Genomic DNA, 18,633 nt, shown 5'->3' on the forward strand with positions numbered 1-18,633 from the left:
GCCTAAAAAATACACCACAAGAACAGCAGAGTCACGGCTCTGAGAGTTTCAGCCGGCATAATTGTTTTAATTTGTACATAATTTTAGATTTAGTAAGCACATACAATGCACAATACACAATAGGCTTCTGGCGCTACTTGTGTCTATCTGGGCCAGTTGTTGTAGTGTGTGCTTTAGATGGAGGGGATAATGGCCCCTGGCATTGCTACAGACCCTTCTGTGGTGCTCTGTGGTTATGGCGGCCTCCCAGCACTGCCTGGAACGACAGAATCTATCTGCTCACATAGAGATCATGAGACTTCAGCACTTTCTTTTCTGTGCCTGCAGGAATGTAGGATTAGAGTTGCTCTGATACTGATACCAGTACTGGAAACTGAAAATGTTGGATCTGTACAACCTATTATCCCAGACTGTGCATTGATCCAATGTCATATTGTCTTCATCATCATTTTTATTGACAGACTCCGGAATCCATTAAAAACAAACAAAAACAAATAAAAAGAAAGGCAACAGCAAAATGAAATCAAACAAAACACCATGACAATTATAAAAGACAGCTTTACCAGTTCCACCACGGGGACTGGTGTCGCTTTGAGCTATGACTGGGATTTGTCAGCAACATTATTAGGGAGTTCTTAGAACTGCCAGTTAATTTTTTACGTTGAGTTTCTCATGGAAAGTGTTGACTCCTCCATTACAAAACAGTTTACTTCCACTTTCCATTTCATAAGTTGTGTAGGCTGACACACCAGATATACTGTTTCACATATCCATGGCATGGGATATATTGCACATCCATCTGGGCAACACTCCATAGAAGGGCAGAACCTTTAAAAAAAGTCAGAGGGTGATTGGACAAATCACCCTCATAAGGACCAATCAGAGCAACAAAGGATATGATGCAGTGGGGGCTCACCGTCACCTGGATAATGCAAACTCAAAAGTCATTATCATTTTAACCATCAGTTAAGCCAGTTGGTAAATCAAACTATTACCCAAGAGTTTTTTCCACCAAGAAAAGCTTTCAGTGTGGTTCTTTGCTCCTCTTTTAATAAAGAAATGTTGTCCAGTTCTCATAAAACTACATCCACTTTAGTCTCTTAACCAGCCATTTAGAGGCTTGCTGTTGCTTCAACTACCAGATAATTCTCTAACTGGGAACTAACTTATCAGTTTGAAGCTTGCAAGACGAACCTGCCTGAAACAATCTGGCTAATCTCTCTGTTTTCTCTCTCTGGACTGCATTTCTTTATGAAATAAAGAGCGAAGAACAGCACTGAAAGACAGACAGGATGACAGAAAACATGACAAATATGACAGAAAAGATGTTTTCCCTCTTCCACTGACTTGCTTGAGTATGATTTCTACCTAGGGAGGGGGTAGTTATAGTGAAAGTGGATGCAATGGCTACTGCTGGAGCGATTAGCTCGGATATAGCCACAGCAGCAGTTTGATCAGAAATGGACCCCATTTTGTTTATCAAAACAAGAGCAAAGGGCCACACTAAAAGCTTGTATTAGCAGATAAGCTGTTTTTGCACAGTTAGCATTGAGCTGTGCATGTCTACCACCTCATTGTGTCTTGTTGCTCTGAATGGCCATTCATGAATGTAAAAGACATAAAGTTTATCCAGTCACCTTTTGAGAACTTTTAGAAAAGTTCTGCCCTTCTCAAATGCTTTGTATTGGAGGTTTTCCAGATGAATATGAAATATATCCATATGGATATATGAAACAGTCCATCTGGCATACCAGGTTATTAATTTCCTTCTAGATAAAAATGTTGGTATTGGTGGGCACAGAGTCCCAAAGGCTCCTAATATATTGTGCATTTGCATCTAGGAGTAGAGTGTCCTGATTCTCGTTTAAATGGAGGGATAAAATGAAGTGTTGGTGGCACACCCCAAACTGAAATCTCCCAGAATGCCTGAAATCTCCTAGAACTTTCCCTGAAGCCCTAACTACACTGTTTCAAAGGATTTTTGTTGTTTGTCATGACTGTTTTGAACAGCAATTACATTCACAGAAAAAAAGGTAAATAACACATCCTATATATAATGAACCCAAGATGATGAGGTTAGCCTCTGATGCATTTAAAGCTAACGCTAACGTAGCTTATGGATGGAGCTGAGATCGTCCTGACTTCATCAGTTAAAGATCTGTTGGGGGGAGCTGCTTTGACTGAGTTTAAGACACAAGATTGTTGCCATAAATAATCATGGTATAATTGTGTGTTAATCTCAAACTGATTTTCATCCTCTCGTTAATTTAGCGCCTATATGTCATGTATTTTAGCTATTTTTCTAGGACAGTGATTGAATGTCACCTTAGATGACAAAAGGTGTTTATAGTTTCCAAGGCAACAGTCTGACCTCAGACTATTTCCAATAATAATGCAGGATGATCTGCTGTTGTAATGAGTAATGGGTTCCCTTTGGATCTTTCAAAACAATATTTGTACATATACTAAACAAACAGCTTATGCATGAAGCAAAAATCATCCAGGGAAAGATTTCTGTTTGTCCAAAGCACATTTTGATCACCAGAATGACAGGACTCGCTTAATCTAAACCTCTTCTTACTGCTCCTCTGACACAAGTGTTGTAAAAACTTACTATAGGTAGAAGAACATCAACTCTTGGTACAATAAAACACAGTTTAGGCTAAACTTGAGGCCTATAGCTATTCTGGTTTTGGTCCTGAAGCAACTTGACAGATCTTTGATGTTTAAAAGACTACCACACTGGATACGTGTGACTTACAAGGTTCGAAGTTTGGGCATGTGGTTGAAGCTGGAGACAGGGATGCTGCTGATGTTGTTGTTGTTCAACGTTCTGTTAGGGGAAAAGAGCATACAAGTTACATCATCAGCATAGATGGGGAATATTTCAAACCATACTTCTAAAAGACTTTTATTCTGCCCTTCCTTACTATGCCCTCTTTAGAAATCCATCCCCCATTCACTCTCTTTGTGGCATCCCGCTGGGAATGTAACACCTCATTCAACACAGATGGGGAGCCCTCACACCTCCCACGCACACATACAGTCGGGCATGCAAATATACACATATGCATGCACATAAAGGCATGATCCTGTAGTTCGAGAAACACACAAACACACACTTTGACACACCCTCGAACCCTGGGCATCAGCTGCAGCGAGAAAATCAGGTCATTTCAATCAGCCTAATAACCCTTTACCATATTTCAACCTGCTCCCCAACCTGTCCTCCCCCTCCATAAAACCCTATACATACAGAACCCATCAAAAACAGCCCCCATCCTCTCTCACACCATTATGACAACCCTATCACTACATCTGCAATCCATCCACACTATGAAGGCAGCCTTTAATGGCTTTTTTGTCTCCCCACCCCCTTAAAAAAACCCAACAAACACAAAACAACCTTTCACAGTAGAAATAACGAGGCTGTCAGGGTGCCTTTGTCCCCCAGTATGCTCTGCTAGTTTACATTGTTTCAGGTGGAGAGGCCTGTGATTATGATTTCTGACAGGAGATGATTAATTGAATGTTTAAAAAAAACTGCATGGTCTTGGATGCATCCAGGCTGGAACGCTCACTTGAATGGGATTTTTGATCCAGGATGGTTGGAGCTCTGTTGTCAGATGGGAGCTCGCCCAGGGGTGTGTAGGGTGTAGATGGAGGAGGTGAGTGGGTGTGTTAATGTGATGGAGGGGAATGCTGCTGTCAACTGTGTGGAACAATGAGTTAATGGAGCTTGGTCTCCGTGATGCAGACCCCCTTATGAGGCCCTCTGGGGGTATTTTGGCATAATAACTGGGGCCATACTAATTAAAGCGCTACACTTTGTGTATACATTAGTTATGGTTATCAGCAGGGAAAAACAATATCTTAATTTAACTAAGTGCTTTAATGGAACGATGCAAAGCAGGATAGCATCATTTCAGACACTTACAGCACTTCCAAGCCTCTCAGCGCTCTAAATGCTCCATCCTCAATGCAGCTGATGTGGTTTTTATCCAGCTGCCTGTGAAACACAAAGAGAGAGAAAGAGAGGCTTTGTTATACAAGACACATACACAATCTTTCAGTCTCCCTGTGGGGTAGTTGTAATCATCGATACAACAAGTACAGCACTGATGGCTCATGGTAAATCGATACTGGTGCAGTCGTCTCAGCTTATGTAACCCCAAGAGAAGCTGAGGGGACTTTAGTGAATGTTTATCTGCATTGATGCACCTCATAAATCTGTGTGAATGTGCATCTAAAGTGGTAAGATGTAAATCTCAGCAGCTACGAGCCCTCTTCAGGGAGCTGCTGCACTATGTTTTAATCAGAGTGATATACAATAGACAACAGATAGACACACAAAGATGCATTTACTGTTTCACTCTCGGCGAGGGGCATTAAGTCAGGCATATAAATACTATCTTTGTAGCATGCTGGAATTGTACATAATGAGCTGTAAATGAACTAAACTGTAACCTGTGTTAACTAACAGTAGACTTAAAAGGGTCTTTATTCACTCTTAGTTGACTCATTTCTGAGTTAATAGATTATTAATGCTTTTGCAGACAGTCTGAGAGCTTTCTAAAATGTCAAGATTCATTGAAAGAACAGGACAGCAGGTTGAGTAAGAAATGGGGATAAATGAATGGGGAATCATGTGAGAGAGAGTCGAACCTTAAATTTCCATTTTGAAGATTACAGCCATGGCACACCTATGGTAGCTCATATTGAATAGACATGATTAGTGTTAGGTATTCTGCAATGCAGAATGTCTGTATGTTTTTTTTAAATAAGCAGCAGAGGAAGTAAGGCATTACTACTTGTAACCTAGTTTAGGTGCTTTCTGCTGTTAGCTAAGTTTTTGCTCTGGTTTCAGTGTTATGAGGCATTTGGATCTATGCTCAGTGAAAACTGCAAATGAACTATGGGGTTCCAGAGAATTTGTCTCTGTAGCGAGGTCAGGTGATGGCAGGTTAAGGATTTGTCTCTATTTTGATTAGGTGGTCAATAGATAATCCTTACTGAACATTAAAGGTACTTACAGGTTTTTGATATCTGTTGCTCCTCTGAATGCTTTCCTTGGGATGGACTGGATGAAGTTCTCACTCAGATCTCTGCAGAGACAGAAAGAAAGCACTGGTTACACACAAGTTCCCCTCAAAGATGGTTTGGCTTGGTTTATTTGGTTCAGCGGGGTGTGCACTCTTTGTAAAAGCACCCTTTTCTGGAAGCAAAATTAACACGTTTCAACAATTTCCTATGTTAACTTTTGATTTCCAGTATTTAAAGCATGCTTTTCAACCAGCAGAACTCACACTCTATTCAGTGGCGCTCCCTCTTTGACCGCACTCATCAGAGCAGAACAGAAAGCTCGGGGTAATTTTGTTTCTCTCCAGAGTGTGCCAAAACCCAGAGGTGTGGTACTGCATGGAGAGCTCTGCTCACAATGGAGTGGTTATTTTACAGTGGCTGTTTTATCCGGTGTTCACTCATGCTATAATTTGTCCCTCTCTGTGCTTTGACCAGGTTGTGGTGATGGTGCCCAACTCACTGCCTGCACACAGAACGTACAAACAATCAGCGGGGCGGTGACCAATGAGGGGTCTTGCTGCCAGTGGGGTGGATTCATTTAGACGCTGCAGCACAAGGGACATTACCTTTTAGTATTATGCTTGTGTGTGAGTGTGCAGCGTTTAACAGTGGTTGCAAATTAGGCATTTGAAAAGTGCATGTGTGTGGAAAGTAAGAGAGTGAAAAAAGGGAAGGTCAGAGAGGAGAGGAGGGGAGGAGAGTGAGTGAAACACAAGTAGCCATAGTTTTAATTAGCAGGCTCTTTTGTCTGCCGTTTAAATGGTGAGCTAACCTCATTCAGAAAGGATCTGCCCCTTTTCCACACACAGGGTGCTGCCAGAGAGGCTCCTGCAGTGACACATACATACACCCACGGTGAGGTCCCACAGCTCGGACAGACGTAAACAGAGTACTTATAGCGCCCATAAAGAGACTGAAGCACAACACCACAATCTATAAAACTACACAACTCAAGTGATCTGTGTAGGACTTTGATGACATCTACTTATTTAATTTTAATGCACACCACAGCACGCATTCCCATGATGCACATAGAAAGTATCCACACTTATAAAACCCCATGGGGGGATGTTAAATGAGTTCCCAAGACTCAAGGGACACATCAGTCTCACATAGCATCGCCATTGGGTCATCATTTCCAGAGTTTTCCTTGGGATGAAAACTGCATGCACATTGTTTCAACTGGGTACAAAAGAAGGGAGCAAAACGCACCACAGTGGTTGTGTTGTGCAATCTACAGAATCTAATGAATGGGTGACTGTCTCTTTATGGTGTGGCTGCAATTAAAACAGCCCTCTGCAAGCCATTGCAAATACACTATAATTAAAAAGGATTTGTTTGTTTCTGTTTTTGATATATTAAATCCAAGGCAACTGCAAACCAATGAAAAATGATTGATAATGCTGGAATATGTGAAGGAAGAGTATGGTGCTATAGAGATCAAGCTGTATGCATTTGCCTGACACATGCTGGGTCTTGCTCCTGTTAAACAGCTTCATCCCACTGAAAGACAACTCTGTGTTTAACCTGGCAAGACACTGCAGGGAAATGCTGTTAAAATAAGCACCTTTATGTGCTGGATAAACTTATAAACAAACAGTCTCATTACCTTAACTGCATCACATAGCAGCAGAGTAAGTGCTATAAAAATTTGATGTGAATGTACGGATGAGTCAAAGAAACACACACATCGTTGGATTGTGTTCAAAGAGAGCGTAAAAATTCACTCTAATGCCACAATCTAATTTTATCATCTGAGGTTTCAGAGTTTTATTTCCTCTGCAGATTTGCATAACATCTGCTTTCACTGAGATACACCGGCAACACAGTTAGCAGGCAATTTAGGCAATTACACAACAATAATTGATCTACTCTGCCACACTGTGCAGAATCACATCCAAAGCATCAAAACAACAAGGATGAGAGCCAGAACAGTTGCTCTACCCTCCAGCTCCTTCTTTTGGTCTCATTAGCAAAACAACCAAAGTGCAGAGTTGAAAGCAACGCCTTTTATCAAGGTGGTTCAATGGGAGAGGAATGCTTTTGGTCTACCTGCTTGTACACTGTATCTGATGACCAATTAGCCTCGTCGTCTCCCCTTCTCCACACCTTCCGAAAACAAAAGCAACAACACACACAGCTGTAAACCATGAGGCATTTGTGAATAGCAAGGATTTTTTTTGTGTGTGTGTCTATAAGGGCTTGACACAATAAGAGGGAGATAGCTCTAATAATTCACGAATACAGCAAAAGTGCAAGTGGTACTATTACTGTGCAAATGGCTGAAAGCTTACAAGTTTGATTGTGCTTTGTAATAAACCTGGCAACAATTCCTGAGTGGTTAAATGCTAATGTTTGCTATTCTCAGAGGGTAGGCAATCAAATGCATTTTTACTTAAATCAGTCACTTTCCTGCTGCTGCTACTGTACGTTTGAAAATATCTGACAGCTTAAATGACAGATGGAAATTGTGATACAACTGAGGTATAGACGATATCACAGCAGCGCAAGTCTCTGCTGTTCCACTGAGTGGCAGAAGGTTCAAAGTAGTGACAGAAATCAGTAGGGCATAAGCAGCTTTATTTCAGCTGAAAAGTGCTGTCTTTCTAATAATTACATCTTGATGATGTTCACCACAGTCAGAACAGATCCTCAGCTGATTGAATATGTCCTTGAAATGTTTGGAGTCATAACAGTACGTTAATAAAAACACAAGAAGAAGCTGGGCTATTACAGTGGACACCACAAGTAGTCAGTTGTGATGAATATAATCATGACGTGAACATATCCAACACTTTAACAGTAAATATGACATAACATAAAAGTTGAGAGCTGTACTCATGTTGTCATGTTAGAAATAAAATGAAGGTTTAACTGGGGTTAAATCAAATACACCTAAAAAATTTGGAGAAAAATTCAAATATGACACCCTTCTCATTAATCCCTGCTGATGCATCATGCTGCTGCTGGCAAAGCTTAACCTCCTCAACCCCAGCCTCCTCCTTTATAGCATAAAGCTTGTTGCACCCTCATATTGAGATTCATGCTACTATGTATTAATTGCTTTTGAACTAATTTTCTTGTACTCAGTATGCATAGTCATAAATGTATCTATTCGGTGGAAAGTCAAAGCATGCTGCTTGACTAACCAAGGGAGCATCTTTTGAGCAAAGCCTTCTCTGCCATGTAAAACCATGTTGCAATAAAATGGTAAAATCTAAGACAAGCATGCTGAATCGATTAAACTGATAAACTGGGCTGTTGTAAGTCTTCAGGTTCTGCTTCATTTACTTAAAATCAGGATCATATAAATGTCAGGAAACTCAATTTATGACCACATATCAATGTCAACACTCCACTGGGTTTTTAGAAAAAATTACAGATCTCTGTTGAGTACAAATATCCCTAAATTAAGCAGTCAGTCCATTTTCCCCCTATTCCCCATAAAACAGTTGTCTTTTACTGCTCAGCCCGGCTGTGCAGTCATGTTGCACTGGGTTGTCATACTTTCCTAGCTATGAAGTTATGCTAACAATTGACGTAGCTAACAAATGATAGCTTCATTCTTATTAAATATGGATAATTAGCAAATGTTAACATTCATTCACCCTCTAGCTATGAGTAGTTATGCCTAAATAACAGTAGAGTTTAACGGTGCTAGCTCATGATATGAAGAGGAGAATTTAAAACGCATAAAGTCTTGGCAAGGAAAAATTTGAATTAAATAGCTATTGCCTTACAGTAGTTTCCTTTTTCCAAATATGTTAATTTGATATAAAGAATGGCAGAGTGTCACTGTCCATTATCTTTACAGTTGCTGGTCTCTTTGTTAGTATTACACAACCCAATTCACAGCAGCCAGACATGCAAGAAAAATTGCCACCTTTCTAATATAATGAATTGATGGAGTGACAGAAGCTCCACAGCGCTACAGGAGCAAGATGAGGAAGAAAGAAGCAGAGAGATTGAGACAGGCATGAGAACTTGGATGAAAGACAAGGCAGGAAAGCTCTGACAATACAAACACAATGCTATCTGTGTAAGTAGTAAAATGAAAGCTCTAGGGTGGAATCCGCACACTAAAACCCCCGTAATCCTATTAGCACGCTATAACACGATTGGCTGGAGTGATCTATATGCTCCCACTTATGGTGCTGTTTGATTGGATTAGATGGTGAGGTCCTGGGAGGTCGAGCTGTAACTGTAGGCCTGTTCTTTTCTGGCAATGAATGCCCAAAAAAAGACCCCATGACAACAAGATTTGATGCTATCTGTCATGCCAGAAAGTCTGCCTTTCTCTCATTTACTTATATTGCCTTCCTATCTGGTTCATCTTCTCCTCTGACACATATAACAGAATAATCACAGTGGTCATGGTCTGGAGTCTTCTGGATTTATCGAGGGGGTTCAACTCCTACGGGAGCCAGAGCATTATTAAATTTAGAAACACTACATTTCTGCATTTACACATTCTTAAAACGGCAAACAGGACATTTCTGTGGGAGACCATGCTGTATTTTACATAGTCTGTGGTTGCCCCTCACTGGTATTTTCTAAGCTCAGACTTCACTGTGTTGGCTCCGAGATTTTCGACATTTCTGATTAGTTTGGAGGCAGATTTTCGGGGAAGCACTGATCCCTTCCAAAACAGACACGATTATGTGAGAACAGTCACCACAAAGAGGGAAATTGGCCACCATTGGCTCCATTACTGAGTCATAACAGTAAATCCAATGTTTCAGTCTTTCAGTAAATACCACCACAGTGCATCACTCAAGAAGCGGCCCTACGCTGTAAACAACCAAGTGGCATGGAGAGAAATGACAGAAAGATAAAGAAGGTGTCCTTCCTCTTTATCCTTTATATTAAATCATCAGCCTTTAAATGTCAGGCTTGTGTCAGGCCAAGAGATTTGGAAAACTGCAGACATTCCTTTCTCAAGTAGAAGAACAGATTTACTGACATTTGGAAATGTAGAGGTACTGACTTACCTTCCTGTGTTTCCCGCATAAAGACCATACTTGAGCGGGCCACCCAGGTACACAATATATGTGTTTGGTCACACCTGTTTATTATTGAATTCAGGTGTTTCAATCAGATCCTTTGCCATTGCCACAGGTGTATAAAATCAAGCACATAGGCATGCAGTCTCTATTTGGAAATATTTGTGACACAAAATGGGTCGTTCTAAAGAGACGGTTAAGCGTGGTACCTGTGATAAATGCCACCTTTGCAAAAAATGTCATGAAATTTCATCCCTGCTGGATATTTTGTAGTCAACTTTTAAGTGATTTTATTTGAGAGTGGAAGCATTTAGGAATAATAGCATCTCAGCTATAAAAACCACAAACTACTATAGCTGGAGACTTCTGAACTTCCACTGGCATTAAAGGAAGCGCAAAAACTGCTTTGGGAGCTTCATGGAGTGGGTTTCCAAGCCTGAGCAGCTGCATGCAAGCCTCATATTAATAAGTCCAATGCCAAACGTCAGATAGAGTGGTGTAATGCTCATCAACACTTGAGCAGTGCAGAGGTGTTCTGTGGGGTGACAAATCACACTTCTCTGGTTGGCAGATGGCCAAGTTTGGGTTTGGAACACCAGCAGAACATTACCTGCCTGATTGCATTGTGCCACCTGTGAAGTTTGGTGGAGGAGGGATAATGGTATTGGGTTGTTTTCAAGCGTCAACCTCTGGTCCTCAAAAATGAAGCCAATGTGGAAATGCAAAAAATTGCAATACTGCAAGTGTACACTTGAGGCTGGCTGCAGGAACACCAGAAGTCCTGTATACAAAACATATTAAAAAGCTGTTTTTTTTTTTACCCTAAAAATAAACCGGTTTACAGCCTTGTTCAAAAAAATCAAACGTGTTTCATTCACTAATGTCTGTATGTCCTCTCACTGTACTGGGGTTGAATTTTTTTGTACCACAATCGTTTCGATTATACTGAGGAAAAACTTCACTGCGCACCTATTGGCGCTTCTCATTTGATTGACAGATACCTTGACAGTTAGTGGCTACCTTTCTGTCAACCAAGATGCTAGCTAGCTAACTGACAGGAAGTCCAGTTAGTGGGTGGGCTGTTAGGTCAATCCAAAGTTTGGTTGAGACAGCGATTTTAATAAGGAAGCCCCTGTGGATTGGCTTCAAAAGCTGTTTGAGTCTGCCTATTGTAAGCAGACGGCTGACGTCACACAGACTTTGTCCAGTTCTTTTTACAGTCTATGGTTGTTGCCAGGATTTGGGCTAGGCCCCTTATTTCCTGTGAAGGGCAATCTTAATGCTTCAGTATACCAAGACATTTTGGACAATGCTATGCTTCCAACTTTGTGGCAAAGGTTTGGAGAAGGCTCTTTTCTGTTCCAACATGACTGTGCTCCAGTGCACAAAGAAGGATTAAGACATGGATTGATGAGTTTGGTGTAGGAGAGCTTGACTGGCCTGTACAGAGGTCTAACCCCATAATATAATCACCATCCATGCACAAGAGAGAGGCTTTGCAGAAGTGTAAATCAGGTTTAGGGATAAATTACATCCCTCAGAAATGTATGCTGACTTTCATTTTTTGGTTAAGCTTTGTTTGGCATGAGCAGGGATAATTTAGGCAATGATGTCATGTACTATTCAGCTGCCTTATGTTTTAGTTGAGAGTTTTGCACTCATATGTTGACATGAAGCTAAAATGTTGTTTCACCCCTTTTTTTAAGTTTGAACTCTTCTAGTTGAGATGAACCTGATGTTCCAATGGCGCAACCAAACAGTGAGTGACACAACTTTGGTTCTAACTAACTAACTAGATTCAATGAGGGTTTTGTGCAGACCTAAACTACAGCCCAAGAGAGAAGTCAGCTGATGCAAAATAAAAATATGGGGAACAAATAATTAAGTCATTAAGTCAAACTTTAACAATGCTGGGGAAATTGTTGACGAAGACTCCTTTGGATTACAGGAGTAAACTGCTTCATTGGGATATGATCAATCAGACATAGGTATTAAAAGCAACCATTAAGAAAAAGCCAGAGAATCTTCTCCTCATGTTCTAGTTTGTTTTGTAGGTCACACAGAAGAATTAGCACTAAATGGAGTTTGTTTCATAACCTGTAAAAGACTCCTCATAGTCCAAGTTTTATTTTCCATCTCTGCAGGCCTATATACACTTTCCAGAGCATAAGTCAGTTTATTGTTTCAGCTACCCTCGGGGTCATCAGATTGTTGGGTTCTGCAGAAGCAAAAAGTAGGCATCAAAGGTCTTAACCTCCAGACTTGCACAGCTCTACTCAGGTTAAAAGGACTCATGGAAAGCGTCAGAGCCACGCCGCTCCCAGACTCCCTCCAAACACTCATTACAATGCTATGAAGAATATCCTGCGGCATGGCTGCAGCCACCAGCCTGACTCCAGGCCCCCTGGCATCTCACAGAGAGCTGTAATGATGTCAGACATGACTTATTTTTTGTTTCCTTATTTCCTGCACACAGCATGCCGAGCAGCCTTTTTTCATTACAGGTGTGTGAAGCAGTGCCTGAGCGAGCGAAAGTGAGTGCTGTTAGACCTGGTATAGATTTACCTTAAAGCACTACACCCCTCCAAGTGGGCAGTTAGTTCATTAATGCAGCCTGGCTCTCTTGAGGTGACGTTGCTCACAGTTCATTCCCATTGTAGCCCTAATGGTGAGGTAACACATGTTTTCAGGTGTGTCCTCGCAGTATGAACTACAGCCTCTAACACGCTGCGGTCAGGATCTTTAAAGTTTCACATGTGCCGGACCTCAAACTAGGGTATTGTTCAGTCAGCATACTCTGACAATAAACTCAGCTACTGATATGCCTATTTACAAGAATCCCTGCAGAGTCTATATCTGGAATAATTAGCAACATTATCAGACGTAGCTAAAGGCGCCTGGACTGCAGATTAGCCGCGCGCTGAAGGTAATGTCTGGTTCCTGTCTGATTCACATCATTAACCTCTGATCTCTATCTTTGTACACCAGACTAATACTGTACAACTTCAACCTTCCTCTGCATGACACAAATACCTACTGAGGCTGCATAACCAATCTAAGATTAGCATAGTTTTTATGATAATCACACTTTAAATTCTTTCATCTGTATTTCAGAGAGCCAAAAATAGAGGACCTTCTGGGGATGCTGCAACAGGACAAACAGCCTTCTTTTGTTAAAACCCTCAGGGCTTTAGGCTCCATAATGTGGGTAAGTAATATACATCTTGTAATGCACAAATGAAAACATTCTTATGCACATGCACACACATGCTTAAAAACTAAGACAAACAATCGCTTCATTCATATCCCAAAGATTTCTCAACCTCTGCCTCCACAGTTGGTTGACAACAGCGGCTGACGCAGGGGATCATAAATCAGACAAGATGATGTGATGTACTGATATGTGGGTTTTAAAGGTTTCACTGAAGTGAAATACACACACTGCCATTTAAGGATTTATATGGAGCCATTTGCTCTGCAATAAAGGCCCTCCTTAATGACCCCATTCACACTGGTTCTACTTTTCAAAGACTTACTTCTCTGTCTTTCTTTGCACTTTACTGGTGAACTAACATTTACATAAGCCATGTTGATATTGACTTTTTGTTACTCTTTTAAGGGCACCTACAGTGCCGATAAAAAGTATTAACCCTCTTGAATGTTTTACCTTTGTACTGATTTTCTAAATCAATCATGGCAATTCAATTTTTTGACAAAAAATATTTTAAAACACTTTAATGTAAAATAGAAAAAGATTTATATAAAGTAACGTCATAAATAAAAATATGTGATGCAAAATTACAGTGATGAACATTCATGCCAATTAAAGTACCTGACCCATTTCAACAGAGGTCCAGCCAGCTGGTGCTAATAGTCTCACAATTAGTGAAATGGGGACAACCTGAGTGTGGTGAATGTTTCTCAAGTGATAACAAAATGAAGACAGCTGTGTCTGGAAGGTCAAATCCCTGGTTAATCAGTATTCCTGGCTACCATAACACCATCAATACAGAAGAACACTCCAAGCAACTCAAGGAAAAGGTTACTGAAAAATAGATGTTGCTAACCTTATGTGTCTCTGAAATTCAGCTCCCGATGAGTTGTACCTTTGCCAACTGACACATTTATTCACCGTCAAGCTACTGTTCTTACCAAATTTCCTTAAAAATAATGGAGCATATCCACTAAAAACAAGCTTAACCACCCCATTTGTGACTGGTTTGATTTCATACTGATAAATAACTGCTGAACTTGGAAAAGTCGCTGTTTGTTGTGCCTGTGTAAGTGCATCTATTTTAGTGCCTGCATCTAAAATAGAGTTTGTTTCCCTGACGTCTCAACTTGATTGAATGATAAGAAAATGTTTATCCTTGCTGAATGCTCTTAATTTTATTTGTCCATTTAAAGTGGGAGAAAGGGGCAGAAAGAGAGAGGGGGAATGTGTTTGATTACTTACTCATTAAGCGAGTTAATGAGGTGTGTGAGGGCTGTTAAAAGAATGGCAGTGTGCTGCTTCTAACTGCTAACTACTTCTTTCCTCCCACAAGTAGACACACACACATAAACAACCGCACACATAAACGGCTGCCTTTCTGAAAGAAGTGGCTGGACCTGGAAATGTACCAACAAATGAGTCAGGACTCAGCAAATAAAGAGCAATGCATTCAAATAAATAGAGAAAACTAAACATTATGTCCACATTCAAGTGTTGTCTTTATTTTGGTCCCTGGCTTGAGTGCTAAAAGTTCATTAAGTTGTGGGACCAAAGCAGCAGTACTCCTGATATTAAAGAATCCAGGGATGATCAACAGCACTCCACAGTAATTATGCACAAAAAAAAGATCCATTATCTGATATTTATGTGAAACTGTTATATCAAAGTCATGCTAATTGAAATTTCAGCATTTAAAGACCCTAAAATCCTTTAAAAACATTCAATTTTTCCTTTGAATGGATCTAGATTAAGTTTAGTTGGCTTAGCAGCTGAGATAAAAACGCTCTAAAAGACAATCTGTAGATAAAATGGTTTATATAAATAATGGAAGATAAGATGTTACCCCGTCGTTAGTGGGGGCATTTTATAAACAATTGGCAGTTGTCATGCTGCCTTTTGAGCGGCATGATTCTGGATTGGGAGGAGTGAGCAGGATGGCAAGCGAGGTGGTAGCTACAGGGGTTCAGTTGTACAGTTTGCTGTTAGCAATGGCTGCCTTCAGTGTAGCTGTTGGGTCAGATGATGATAAAGTATAGCGTAAGTTGTATCAGAAACGGACCACATATCTTCATCAAATAAAGAAAACCTGAAAGCTTTTCATGACAGAATAGATACTTTTGCTCTTTTGCTGACCTGTTTGAATCGTTAGGGCCAATGGTGAGGGCCATCTCAATTCCCTGAAGCTGGGAGTGCTTGCTCGGGGCGTCCTGGCTAATCAGCAGCAGTGTGGGAAAAGCCACTAGGGAGAGTAGGACTATACTAAATCACCCACAGTGGATGCTTCTGCCTTTCTTCTCAACTACTCCAAATAAACCATGACGGCTGGATTTTACTGTTTTAGCTGAGGTTACAGTTGAGATCATCAGTTTATAGCTAATATGAGGACAGTAGGACTCAATTTTCATCTTTAATGTGGAGTTTTAAGGTGGCATCTTGTTAAGGGGACACTGGTTAGATATTTGTTGGTACAATTTGTTGCTGGATGTTTTTGGCTGTTGTAAACTGCTAAGTTATGGTAGCCGCTAATTTGCTAACGAGCTAACTTGGAGCTAATGGTGTTCATTTGAAGCGCTGGTGTTAATTGTTACATAGAAGCATTTATTGTGCTATTGACTGCATTGGGGTTAAGAAAAGCTCAGAATTTTCATTATGTTTTTTTAGACACTATACTTTCCAAGGTCTGGTCATGAGTAATATGTGTAAACAAGGAGGCTGCAACAATTACTCGGGTTTACTCTGTTTTCATTGTCCAAGTCTTGGGTCAGCTTTGGAGAGAAAAATGTGCCCCCAGTCCTGGTTTAGCACAGATGTGAAGTATCACAGCTTTCTGTTTTTATATGTTTTATTGCTATTAAATGCAGGTTATTGGTAACATGTCTAAAGGAAATGTCCAGTATTTTCTTATATGGCTCAAATTTTTGAGGACTGCTGGTCATTTCATCAACAGTGCTGACCCTCATGTACTGACTACCACTGATAAATCAATATGCGAGTATGACAAAAAGTGAATGAACAAACAAACCAGTTATTGTGATCACAAACACAAAAAACAGCTCAAATGAGGCATTAAATATAAAAAGCAGATCCCCATATAAAAATAGAGCAGGCTTGTTTTATTACACTGTGCATTAGTACATTAAATCACTCAGCAAGCCATGTTATTTATCTAATACTAATCTAAAGGTTGTTATTTTCCTTTGCAAAGTCTTGCAGTTTAACATGGGGTCTAACTGCAGTGACTCCGCTTTGGAGCCAAAAACAAGTGGCAACTGGAGGAACTGCATTTTGGCACAAATACATTGGCTTTCTTTCTAAGCCCCCAAGCAGCAGCTTGGTGAAGAAACCAAGGCTGGAGGATCAGGTCAAGGGGAGGCTTGAATAACAAAGAAAAAGCAACGTTGGACTTTTATGGTGAAAAAAAGAGAACCCTGCTTATGTTAACATAATAAATCATTGCAAAGGCATTTCTTTGATTCATGTGGAGGAAGTGCAGAAGACAACAACCCTGCAGTGTCAGTCAGATAAAATAGGAAGGAAGGTATTGAGAATGGTGAATAACATGAGGAGAATGAGGTGAGAAGGAGTATGGATCGAGGCTGCAGGGCCTTTGGGTGCTTGCCAAAACACAGGCATGGATGTGAGTGCATTTGTGTGGCCTGGAGAGAGTGACTGAGTGTTTCTGTGTGCGGTCAAGAGTATCTGCGCCTTCCCCTCTCACCCCTGTGCCTCCCCTCCTCATCCTTCTCTCTCCACACCTTCACATTTTGCTTTCTGTCTCACTGTAATAAATGATAAACACGCCTGCTGGCTGTGTCTCCTGCTCTCTCTCTCTCTTCTGTCTGCCTTCACTGTTTTTACCTCCACAGTGCAATCTGGACGCTGGTGCCAGCCACCACCAATTACTATCATCGTCGTGATTACCATTATCATCCTGAGGTCAAAACACAGCCTTAAAAATAAAATCCGTCATTCATGTTCACACAAATTATCATGCAAAGAGAGCATGCGAGAGCTCAGGGTGTGTAAGGTGCTTCCCTTTGTGGTGGAGATGAGAGAGAGCTGGATGGAGGCTCGGTGGGAGGAGGACTTGATAAGCAGGGCGGGAAGAAACTGCTGCTTTTATAAGAAGTGGAATAAACAGGCTGCTTTAGGAATACTCTCACACAAAAAACCCAGGAGAGAAAGCTTCTCTTTCTCTTTCTGTCTTCCTTCTCGGCCTAAAAATAGGCTCTACAAAGAATCCTAATGAAAAACAAACACTGTGCTGATACTGAAAGCGGCATTATTCAACAGCATCTGTTTGTCTTTGTGGATTTTTTTTTGCTTCTTTTGAAAGCTAGAGTCAACAGCAGTCCACTGAAACTGGTACAGGGAAACAGAGTGCATGTTAATTCTCTCTTTCCTCTGCTTTATTTATACAAACTTGAGGAAATAAGTCATCAAACAGCATTATCTCATTTCCAGCAGACCCCATGGACTGTCACAGCACAGCTCTCATTTATATTTTTAACCCTCCGATGTCGTCGAAAGAGGAGAAAAGGAGGCCGCATCTGGAGAGGGTTTTGTGATTTATTCTTATGTTGAAAAATCCAGCTAGCACATCACCCTCTGTCTCCCTGGTTCGCTCATTCTCATAACACACACAAGTGTCTCCCTTTTCGATGCATGGGACCTAGAGGGGATTTCATGGATGGACTCCGCTCTAATCATCTACAGCTCACCAAACCAACGAGAAACACACACAGCGCTCCCAGACTGGAACGCTCAACAACCACCAAGAGAAAACACAATGTCAGTGCAACTTATCAAGCCCACATGAGGCCTGACAGACACACATGGAGAATGAAGACAGAGCTAGTTTCATTGCCCACGTCTCTTCTTTCACTGTAAATGATTCATGATGTCGGTGCGTATTTGGAGGCTTAAAACAATCCCCATATGAGCGCATACGTTTGGCCGCAGCTTTCCTGCCACCCGTGAAGCAAATGAAAGAGTTAACATGGTGGAGAAAGACGGGAGAAAATCTATCCGTCTTCTCAATTCGCCCTAATTTCTCCCCACCATTATGTCTACTTGTGTTTCTGAGTGTGTCCAAGGCTTTCATTGGCAGTCAGGCTGAGTGATGGATCAGGGGCTGAGCCGCATCGATCACGACAAACGCTCACAGGCGCAATCAAAGAACGGCAGGGAGTGCGATAGCGGACGCAGGCGAGGCCGATCCATCCATCTATCAAGCTGTCTGGACAATAGGAGGAATGTGTGAGAAGAACAGACAGCAGAGAAGGGAGGGCGTAGGAAAACACACCTCTCAACAGGTCCATAATCACCACCATT

The 18,633-nt window shown here is 41.1% G+C and overlaps 1 protein-coding gene across 2 annotated transcripts in view; it reads right to left on the minus strand.

The window, feature by feature from the left end:
* slit1a (slit homolog 1a (Drosophila)) overlaps positions 1-18,633 on the minus strand; it is a 166,955-nt gene that overhangs the window by 71,072 nt on the left and 77,250 nt on the right. For both annotated transcript variants that reach the window (XM_041789473.1, XM_041789472.1), the window contains exons 5-7: positions 5,034-5,105; positions 3,938-4,009; positions 2,762-2,833 (exon numbers count right to left, since the gene is read on the minus strand). In XM_041789473.1, the coding sequence (XP_041645407.1) occupies positions 2,762-2,833; positions 3,938-4,009; positions 5,034-5,105 (216 nt within the window). The remainder of the gene's footprint in view (positions 1-2,761; positions 2,834-3,937; positions 4,010-5,033; positions 5,106-18,633) is intronic.

The sequence above is a fragment of the Cheilinus undulatus genome, linkage group 6 (assembly GCF_018320785.1).
Source record: "Cheilinus undulatus linkage group 6, ASM1832078v1, whole genome shotgun sequence".
Taxonomy (NCBI): Eukaryota; Metazoa; Chordata; class Actinopteri; order Labriformes; family Labridae; genus Cheilinus; species Cheilinus undulatus.